This window comes from Triticum urartu, chromosome 5, assembly GCF_003073215.2.
Source record: "Triticum urartu cultivar G1812 chromosome 5, Tu2.1, whole genome shotgun sequence".
NCBI lineage: Eukaryota > Viridiplantae > Streptophyta > Magnoliopsida > Poales > Poaceae > Triticum > Triticum urartu.
In genome coordinates, this window is record NC_053026.1 from 420204278 (window position 1) to 420215777 (window position 11500).

At 47.8% G+C, this 11500-nt stretch overlaps 1 protein-coding gene across 1 annotated transcript; it reads right to left on the reverse strand.

The window, feature by feature from the left end:
- Nucleotides 1-9907: 9907 nt before the first annotated feature.
- LOC125509463 (probable CCR4-associated factor 1 homolog 7) lies at nucleotides 9908-10982 on the reverse strand. The gene has a single exon (XM_048674448.1). It carries the CDS (start codon nucleotides 10788-10790, stop codon nucleotides 9951-9953), a length of 840 nt encoding a protein of 279 aa, XP_048530405.1. The 5' UTR covers nucleotides 10791-10982; the 3' UTR covers nucleotides 9908-9950.
- Between the last annotated feature and the right edge of the window lie 518 nt (nucleotides 10983-11500).

Below are 11500 nucleotides of genomic sequence, written 5' to 3' on the forward strand. Positions count from 1 at the left end.
AAGCACGACGCCCAGGACCTGAGCTTATGATGAATACAGGTACTGTACTGTATCATGTTATGCAATCAGAATCAACAAAGATGAACCTTTTGTGAAAAGCTCAGCCAAAAACTACCGTAGATTAAGATCGACTGTCGTGGTTCGTGAATGAATTGCCTTGTGCTTATTTTATAATCTATCTCGACTCCAACTAGTAGATAGACGTTTTAGTCCTCGCGGTGGCGCCAGCATTTGGACAGACGGCGGCGCTCCTTCATCAAGCCAGTTTTTGAGGCTCTGATCCCTCTCAAATTTGTTCATTGAAACGAATTAGACGGAGGTCTGGCGTGGATTCGTGCTAGCTCCTTTCGGCGGTGAGGTTAGGATTTCTCGTAGTGCATACGCAACAGTGATATTTGGTGTTAGGTTCTTTAGGTCGATTCAAGGATTCAAAGGCGACGACTGTGGCTTCAGAGCGTTGGTCCTTAGGGTCACGTGCACGAAGACTTCCCAGCTATCATCGACAAAGTCAGACCGGCTCAGGTTTAGGCGCGGCGGCGGCTCATTCTGGCGGCGGCAATGGTCGTTCGGTGGTTCATGGACCTCGATGTAATTTTTATTATGTTTGAGGTGCTTTTTTTACTTTCGGTGAATCTTTATAACAAATTTGGTCCTTTTTCTAAAAATAAAAGAAAAACAAAGGGGATGGCTAGAAGCTAGTTGACTGGGTTTTTTTTGTCAGTCAATTTTGCCCAGATCAAGGTGAACCGTTAGATAAAAAGAAGTTCGTTCCAGATTACGTCTTCTTCCTCCAGCAGTTTCCTTTCAGAAAAAAACATATCACAACCGCTCGGGTTCTCCTTTCTCCTGCCGCCTACCACCACCGGTCGGGCCGCCTGCTTCCATCCGCCTGGCCGACGGCGCTCCCGCGTACCAGCCTAGCCGCCCCGCCCACTCATCCACCTCTCGCCGTCGTCGCGTTGCCGCCGCCGTCGCCGGCCATTCCTCTAAACCGGCAAACCCCTTGAAATTCCCTGGCGAACCTGCACCACCCCCACCCCTAAGATAGAAAAGGGGGCAATTGCTCCCCCCTGCACCCTACGATAGACAAGAAGGTAGCTTCTTCCCCCCGCACCCTAAGATAGACAACATGAAACATACTTCGGTGCTCTGTGGCTATTGCTTTCTTCTCCACCAAATCGACCCGAATTCCGTTTTCAGGTGATTGACATGCATCTAAGTGAAAAAAAAAAACAAGAGGCGTAAAGAGAATGGCATAATCCTTGACAGGTTGCTTCACTAATCGACGAGGCAAATCTCTTACCTTCGTATTGAATAAAATCCTTGGCAATGTTGAAACAGAGTAAAAACATCTGTTGAGCGTCATTCATTCAGTTTGAGGCTCAGCTCCAAAAACTGCGGAGCTGACATACTTTCCGTCATCTGTTGAGCCTCATTCAGGTCGACAATAAGCTTAGAGATCAACACCCGAAACGTCGTTCAGTTCATAAAATATCGCCGAGGGTCTTTAGACTAGCCACAATGGAAAGTAATATACACTAGTAACATACACATATCCCTAGACTATATTACTACCTTCATAGCGGGTAGTAATATAGGTGTGGTGTCATGCAAAGCTCCATCTATTAGGTTATAGACTCATACTTCATTTGGACATGTGATGTTACAGTAACTAGCTAAGTTACTAGAACTACCTCTCTCTTCATTAACTCAGTGCCACATAGACAAATTTGCTGAGTTAGACTTAAAGTTACTGCTGAAGTTACTCCCACTGTAGCTAGTCTTAGACGTGGCGCCGAGCAGGAGTTACATTTGCTTAACTTTTCAATACGGTCAAGTCGTTTTTGGGTCAACTTTTCAACAAATCAGTGTTGTCAATTCTCACGCGGTCGCAGCTCGGTCAACGAAGGTCCCTTCCAAAAGACCAGCACGAGCATGCAGAAGAGCACGGCAGAATCAGGTGAGGAGCCAGTGCACGGATACCGAAAAGTGAAATGGCTCTGCACTCCCAGGAATCGCCAGTCAGGCTGGCGCTGCCCTCCCGACCACGCAAAGTGAGTGAGCGACCGACCGCAGTCAGCCCTGTATCCCTCACTCATTTAGCACCGCCGTACTGGCATATGACCATATTGACTTCCGAGCCACAGCACATTTGCTGCACGCCCTGCACCGCGGGAGCGAGAGGGTCCACCCTGCCGACCTACCTCACCGCGCGCACCGACACCGGCGAGCCCAGCGAATCAAGCCGGCCCATGCAATCGCGCACCGCGCGTGCATGCCTCAGCCGATAAGACCCACTCCACCGCCCCAGCTCACACGAACGTCTGGTTTGATCGGATTTTGTCCCTTTTGAGTAAGGAGATGAAGTCGTATTTGGCTCTATTTTAGGATGCGGTGGCTGTGCGTGTAGCGCGCGGCCGCATCCTTTTGCCCCATCCTATCCGTCAGGACAAAAAATGCTCATATTTTCATATCAAAACTAGTTTGCACGTTCAAATATTTGTCTAAAAATAAAAATAATTTTACAACCCAATTGAAATTGTCTCTAATAAAATAGTTTTACAACCAAATCGAAATTGTCTTAATTGAACATAAAATGAAGCAATACATCTATTGGTTGCCAATATGATCCCACACGTGCTCAACCAAGTCATTTTAAAAATCCAAATGAGTATGCCAATCATGCAGTTCACGGTGGAATTGGACAAACTGTTCAAATGTGATCGGTTCTTGGTGCAGGGGCTCAATATTTTCACCTTGATAATTAAATCCTTGGTCGAAGATACTCTCATCACGCTCGTCCTCGACGATCATGTTGTGCATGATCACACAAGCAGTCATCACCTCCCAAAGCTTCGTTTCATCCCATGACAGTGCAGGGTTTCGAACGATACCCCACCGGGATTGAAGCACACCAAAAACACGTTCTACATCCTTTCTAGCACTCTCTTGCATTTGGGCAAATCTCTTTCTTTTCTCACCTTGGGGTTTCGAGATTGTCTTCACAAAAGTTGACCACTGAGGATATATACCATCAGCTAGATAGTATCCCTTGTTGTACTGGTGGCCGTTGATCTCAAAGTTGACAGGTGGGGAGTGGCCTTCTGCAAGCCTTGCGAAGACTGGAGAACGCTGTAGCACGTTGATATCATTTGTGAGAACCTGCCATGCCGAAGAAAGAATGCCATATCTAAAGATCCTGCGAAGCCACCGCTTCTAATATGACAGTGCACGCCTTGACATACCCCTTGTACTGGCCCTGCCAAGCAAATGGACAGTTCTTCCACTCCCAGTGCATACAATCTATACTGCCAAGCATGCCTGGGAAGCCTCTAGCTGCGTTGGTCGCCAACAATCTCTTTGTATCAGCGGCAGTTGGCTGCCTCAAGTACTCAGGGCCAAACACCTCGATCATAGCCTGGCAGAACTTGTACATTGACATCAGACATGTTGTCTCACTCATACGCACATACTCATGCACCAGATCGCCTGGAATTCCATATGCAAGCATGCGGATGGCCGTGGTGCATTTCTGGTAAAAGGAGAATCCAAGCTTGCCAAGGGCATCCGTCTTGCACTTGAAGTATGGGTCATGAGCAACCACTCCCTCTCGGATGCGATTGAACACATGCCTTGCCATTCGAAAACGGCGACGGAATTTATCCGGCTTGAAGAGCGGGGTGTTGAAAAAGTAATCGACATAGAGCAGGGCATGGCCTCTCTCCCTATTGCGGTTCAGGTTGGGAGCACGGCCAGGGACTGACCCCCTGTACCGAGGTAGCTGCCGTTGAATGTGGTCGTGAACGACCAGTGCAGCCACCACAAGATCTTCATCATCCGACGACGAATCGTCCGATCAACAAATGAAGTGGTGGAAGAAAAACTCATTCCATTGTCCATATCTTTGTGGGCAAAGTGTCGAACACCTTGCGGTCGTGGTGGCAAAGAGGCCGCGACGTTCACCTCGACTCAGCAGGGGTGGTTGCCGGCCGGCTACTGGCTGCTCTGGAGCTCTCTTCGAAAGCTGCCGCGGCCACCGTGGTACGTCGCCGGCAGTCATATCCCCTCTGCCACCGGTAACGACGGCGACGGCCAAACCTCCTCCGATCGACGGCCAAAACTACAGCGAAAGCGCGGGCGTGGTGACGACCATGTCAGGCGTGGTTTGGTATGGATGGTCGGCGGCTGCGCGGTGAAGAGACGGCCGGAGAATAGCGGCGGCGTCGATGGCGGGGCGGGGCGGGGAGAGGGGGTGAAGGCGTTGGAAGCGAAGGGACTGCTAGTATCTCCGACAGGCAGGTCACGAGAGGACAAGGACGTGCAGCAAGCCCGTCCGCACGATGTTCGTTTTACCCCAAACTCGGCACAAATTTGGCCGGGGATAGATCGAAAACGGACAGAATCCGAATATTTGTTCGTTTGGAGCCGCAATATTCGTCTGTTCTATTTCAAACGAACGCACCGGACAAGATGGAGGCGCGCGGTGAAGTTGGCCTAAGGCTGAGCCATCCCACGACACGACGATATCTTCCATTGCCATTGGCGTGCAGGGGATGGAGGCAGGCAGCGCGCATGTGTCAATCCAAGCGTAAATGGGGCGGCGTCGGTGATCGAGAGGCTCAGGCAGAGGAGAACGCCATTATTCATTCCGCCGGGGGCCGCGCGTCGTGGGAGCGACCTGAGACTGTCTGCCACGGCGACCGACGCCACCGCTCGGCTCCGTCAGCGTGTCAAAGCGAAACGGACCCCCCGGCGAGCGGTCAGAGTGTTCGGCCGGCGCCTGAACTGCCATGGTCAAACAGACAGGAACTGAGCACGGCTTTGCTGTGCTGAGAAACATTGCAAATCAAACAGTTGGCGGCACGAGAAGAACGGCACGCCGGTGAAAAACCGACAGATCGGGCCGGAACCTCACTGTGGCGGACCGGAAACAGAGGGCACTACACAGGCGAATTGACAAACGAGATCATGCTCAGCTTTGGCGGCACCGACAAACAAAGCTCGGAACTAGAGCAATTGAAAGACAGTTTTTTTTTTCCTTTTCAAAATTTCTTTGAAGGTGCCTGATGATCTGAACCGTATGGTGAGAAATTACTTTGAAGCTGCCAAGCGATTGTTCACGAGTCTGACCTCCTTAGGCCTTGTTCGGTTAGCCCCTATCTCTCTCTCTCTCTCTCTCTCGATTCGGCAGCGCCGATAGCGGCGACGCAGCCATCGTGCATACTTCCCCACCCCTTCCTTATCTCCCATCCGGTAAGCCTCTTCTCCTTCTTCTCCTCTCCCCCTCCTCTTTCCCATCTCCTCTCGATCTGACCTGATGTGCTTACGGAGAACATAGAAAGTGAGTAACCGAACAGGTTATCGTCATAGGGATTCATGTGGATGAAGAACAACGAGGGTTGGGTGACAAGCAGGGGATCACCCAATCCCTAGAAGGTTAGAAACCAGTCGTGGAATCTAACCACGTCAACCGAACAAGGCCTGAAGGAGGCCTATCCCAGCCTATATTATATTAATCTTAACCATGGCATTTCGGTGGCTAAGGCCATCACTAGGGGATGGGCTGGATTTAATTTCAGAAGAAACCTTTCTGGGGATAAAATTTCCCTATGAAACAGTTTGAAACTGAGATGTGAGAGGATAAGAATGTCTGATGGAAAAGATCAGCCCCAATGGATGCTGACGACAAATAAACAATTTTCTGTCAGATCACTATACCTCCTTGGTTAAAACTGACGTGGACTTCCCACATAAATTTCTCTCGCAGATCAAAATGCCAGCAAAAAATCAAAATGTTCTTTTGGCTCATCGCTAGGAAAAGTATTTTAACTAAGGACAATCTACTCAAGAAAGGATGGCGAGGGAGGCAGGATTGTGTGTAATGTGGACAGGATGAGACCATAGATCATCTATTTTTCACTTGTTCTGCTGCTAGACTCCTTTGGAGCTTGGTAAAATGTTCATTTAATCTGAAAACAACCCTGAATGAATTAGATGAGTGCCTGGGAACATGGGTCAGAGCTTTCAATAAGATAGAGAAAAAAACTAATCTTAATTGGAACCTCTGCCTTGTTCTGGTCCATTTGAAAATGCAGAAATGATGGTCTTTCATGACAACAAAAAATAATGATCCAGTGACTCTAGTAAAACTTCGTGCAATTGGATTGTGGATTGGTTTGTTTTACAGATAAAAAACCCAGACCAAAGACTATTGATGTTTGAGGGCAAAGCTAATCGAGCGAGTAGCAAATGAAATTTCAAAGCATTGCAAGGATGGAGACCCGGAGTCCTACGACTGGAAGGATGAAGTTTTTTTGGTAGCTGCTTGTCTTCGATTTGGGGTTGCGTCCTCCTCTATCTCTGCCACTTGTGGCTTAGGATAAAAGATGGTAGAACTTCTATTGCCAGTGACCCCTAGGGCGGATAGCTGTCTATGGTTAGAACTTATCTTTGGTGTGTGTAAGGTGCTGCTACTTGAACTCGTTCTCGTGCGATGGTTTCTCTAATGAAATCAGAGGGAAATCCCCCTCGTTTGCTCAAAATAAAAAGAACTCAAAATGGCATTTTACGCGGTAAAACATCGGTCACAACTTGCAAACTACACGGGCATAAACTAACAGGTCTCACATATAGGATGCACCAACCAATTTCAAACGGAACAGACGATCATACAAATAAATATCCACGCGAGCTATTTGCAGCAAAGCAACATGTTTTTGCGTATATGCAACCACAAGGCGAAACCTCCTAAAATGGAATGGCACCAACAGGTATTATACAGTAGATGCAGCGGTAATCCACGACAAGCAGAATCAAGCAGCAAATATGTTCTCGGAAGTAAAACAAAGATCAAGCCAGAAAAAACATTGAAGAATGCATGAATAGAAACCCAAAATTAGCTACTGGAAATCACGGCGAACTGGGTTCAGATTACCGACATGTATTATATCCTTTGTGCTGAGACAAACTATTGCTGTGAAACAATATTGGCGATTCCAATTCAGGTCTTGTGGATTTTGCAGCTATTTCTTTAACGAATCAAATGAAAAATAAGAGTCCACGTAAAAACCACAGAAATACGTGTGTTGTAAAATTTAAATAGATAAGATGTTCAGCTGCACACTCACACTCGCACTCACACTATTGTATCAACATATTGCCGTCAGGATAACCATCACATTGCAAAATAAGGAAGACCTCAAGCGAAGATTCACTTGCCAGATAGCACACCATTAAACACACGACACGGCAATACAAGCAAAATTACAAAAGGCTACATACTGCCACATACACAAGATTCAGTGAACCACATTTTAAAGACAGAATACCATAGCTGCAATATGCCTGATGTACTCCAAAGAACTGAGAACCCCCATGATATTATTATCGTTCAAAAGGGAGGCACTATTCAGGCACATACAATAAGCAAAAACACTACAACAAGAGCAAGAGAATTAAAGGGAACATGAAAAAATAGTGATCATCAGAATAATTAAGGCACAAATGCAAGGACAATTCACGCAAAGAAATTACCAGGAGAAGAACAATATCTAACTACTATTTAATAATTAATGCCTGAGACACCAGAGTTGTAAAGCAATATCACTGATCACAATTCAGCTCTGGTGAACTCAAAGCTATTTCTTCAAGAAAAGCAAAAGGACCAGATCAAACCAGTGAACAACTAGTATCTGGGAGACACCAGAGTTGCAGAGCAATATTGCTGCCCAGTTCAGCTCTGGTGAACTTTGAAGCTGCTTCTTTAAGACGGACGAAAATACCAGATTGAAATAGTGAGCAACTAATATCGGAGAGACACCAGAGATGCAAAGCAATATTGATGATCCCAATTCAGCTCTGGTGAATTTTGAATCTATTTCTTTAAGCCAAGCAAACATACCAAGAGTTTGCATAGAAACACAGAGACCTGCATTGTAAAACTAAAACAGGGGAGATGTTAAGCTGCAAACTCTACATTCAGAGTATGTACCGATGTATAATGCTGGGCACACTAAAGCTGTCAATGTCAGCATAACCAACGAATTGCAGATCAAGAAACGCATCAAGAGAAGATTCCCTTGTCAGCCAGAAAATAAATGAATGGTACATAGTAAAGCTGAGTTGCCCCCAGGCTTAAGCCTCTCGTTGAACCATTGAGGGGCGCCTACATAAAATGGTAAAGCCCGCAAGATACAGTCAGCTATATTCAGTATTGTAACTACAAGGAACTGACGAGCCCAACTCATCAGGCAAACAATCTACAGTGAGAAAAGACAATACACCAAGAGCACGAGAAGCAAAGGGAATATGATGAAATTAGTAATTGTCAGAACTGTGAAGTATAAATGCAGAGATCCACACAGAAGTAACCAGGAAAGGAACTTCTCTAACCTATCTCGGAGGTTATGCACCGAGGCAAAATGAGAAGCCCCGCGTATCAGGCAAACAATCTACAGTAAGGAAAGACAATACAACACGAGCAATAGAAGCAAGAAGAATATGATAAAACTAGTAATCAACAGGAATTGTAAAGCACAATGCAAACACAATTCATATAGGAATGGCCAGGAAAGGACCTTCTCTAACTAATTTTGGAGGTTGCACTGGTATCACTTGGCTAACTGATAGGCACTCTGACTGCATTCTACTTCTGTTCTGTCAAAGTTTAGTTCAAACTCGATATTATTTTGTTGGTAGGTACTTGACCAGCTGAACTACTAACTTAATACAGAACAGTGTAAATCAGTGTACTGAACTGCTGAAGAAACTACAAACTACATGTAAGCTTTAACAGGAAATGGATGAAAATTATCTGAAACACTCCATGAATATAAATCAATTCAAAAATGAACAGCCAACACACGGAACTTCAGTAACCATAATGAAAGAGGTCGCTTTCAAAAAAAGCTTTTACAAAAGATGCCCTTGCCTTCAGAAAAGTCAAAATAAAAAGCAACAGTTCATTTATATAACCATAATTAGAGAGGTCGCTCTCAAAACTACCAAGTGTATGACTGAACGAGAGAGGATAACAAAGAAGAGGATGGATTGATGGGTGTGACCAGACTACCAGAGAGGGTAGGATCTGAAATCATCCTCTGATCCTCAGACAGACTACTGACCTGGTCCTGGTACATAAGTACATGATGTTGAGACTTGGGATCAATTCTAGGGAAAGTTTCTTGACTTATTTCGGTATGATTGCTCTTCTTTACATAATAGACAGTCCTTGCTAAATGCTAATTATGAAGCTAAACAGAATCCTGACAATGTATATGAACAACAGCTGAGCTTATCCTGGTCTATGACACAGAGTCTGAGCTCATGACTGGGGGAAAAAACTTTGGTCATCTCCCCTCTTCACAAAATACAGTCCTTGGTAATTTCGATACCAAAAAGAACCCAATTGGTACGGAAGCATGGACCTATGTAATACTACGATAACTTGAACCAACTAGTGATAGAATTGGAGTCCTTGACTGCCATGGTTAGCCCATGAAGAGGGGTAGGTGATTCCTCAAACGGAACACAGAACAGTAAGCAATCAACACTATATACTCCCTCCGTCCCACAATATAAGATTGTTTTTCAAGCTATGTTTGCTTGAAAAACGATCTTATAGTGTGGGATGGAGGGAGTACATGAAAAAGAAGTGTTCTTTTTGCTATCAAGTGTGTAACTCTAGAGGACGTGTGAAGAATCAGCATAGGTGGACTTTAACCAGTATCTAGAGGGTGTTTCATCATTCCATCAACTTCAGCACGCAAAATCAAACAACAAAAACGCAGTCATCTAACCTAAACAAACTCACTGAGGAGTATCACAATTGAGGGAAAAGTGGTACCTTTTTCGGTGTCAAGCAAGAGGATATAATCAGGCATCACACATTCACCAGACAGGTTTCTCCTTTCTCTCATAAATAGTTCATCATTTATTTAACTATCCATTACTCAGTGAACAGAGGTGGTTTCCCCGCCCTCTGTGCCTAGACCATACAACACACCAGCATATTTCTCAGTTAATCCGCCGAAGTATGACTCCTTGAGCTTGTTGAAGGAGAGCGCGGTGAGCAGAGAATCGGAGCCCGCCTGATGGCAGATCCCGACCCGCTCGACGTCGAGCAGCTCAGCGAGCTTGTTCAGCCCGCCGTGGAGGCTATTGCAGAATCTCATCAGGTGTTTGATGTCGTAGATCACGGGGAAGTAAATCCTGATGAGGTCGAAGAATCCGGAGCTGGTGTCCGGCAGGTTGGAGCCGGTGAGCAGCTTGAGCAAGTAGCCGAAGTCGTAGCCGCTGTGGAAGGTGACCCAGTGGATCTCGGCGTTGAGGACGACGCCGGAGGACATGAGCAGCTCGGCGAAGCGGCGCGAGTCGGCCCCCTCGGCGGCGTGGCGGGCGAAGTCGATCCCGCTGCGGCGCAGCAGGTCGATGGAGTCCGCGGCGGCGACGTCGGTGCGCGGGTCGAAGCCCCGGAAGTTGAACTGCCAGACGCAGGGGCGGCCGTCCGGGCCGAGGGCGGGGAGGCCGCCGCGCTCGTCGGAGAAGGTGAGGCCGAGCTGGATGAGCTTGAGCATGTCGACGTTGGCCTTGAGCGTGGCGTAGTTGAAGTCGGCGTTGGACTTGAAGGTGCCGAGCGGGCGGCAGACGACGCCGGGGAATTCGGTGTCCATGGCGACGTAGGGGTAGTCGTCGACGATCTCCCGGATCACGGCGAACTCGGCCTCGAGGTTCTCCGCCCACACCTCGCGGATCTCCACCCCGTCGGGCTTCTCTACGGTCGGCGTCGCCATCGGGTGCCGGGCATCAAAGATTCGAGCTTCTCCTCCCCTCTCCTTCCTGGAAGCCTCGGAGCTGGGTGGCGCGGCGGAGCGGGAGGCGGCGGGGCCCACGGGCGAGCGGCGAGGGGCGGCGGGGCTCCCGTGGGCGGGGAGGTGGGGGCGGGGCGGGAGGAGGAGATCCAGGGGAGGGGAGGGGGGAGGAGCGTGGGATTGGGGATTCGGGGGAAGAAGAGGGGAGGGGGGAACGCGACGCGAATGGGGAAAGTGGGCGACGTGCGCCGCCCGGGTCGGATTGGTGCCACGTGGCGGGGCCCGCAAATGGTGGGTCCCGTGGCATGATTGCCGGCCGACAGGGGCGCCTTCGTGGGTGGCTGCCCGGTGGGGCTCGCGGGCCCAAATTTTGTGTGGAGGTGAGGACGGCACGTCAGGTCAGGGCTGGATTGGAAGAACCAGCAAGGAAAACAAGGGCAAGCGTGGATGAACAATTTGGTTTTGTTTTGCCTCTTCGGCTCTTCCAGTCAGGAGGGTTTTCTTTGACTTGGGTTTGGTCAATGCAAGTCTTCATTTTTCTACGCTTTTCTTTAGTCTTCTTCTTTTTCTTCACATGAAAAATATCCGTAGTTTGCAACGAAGATATTGACATCGGAGTAAAAATAGACTAGACTTAGAAAAGAATAAAAATAGACTGTCGCGGTGAAAAGATACACTACGGCAATGAAACC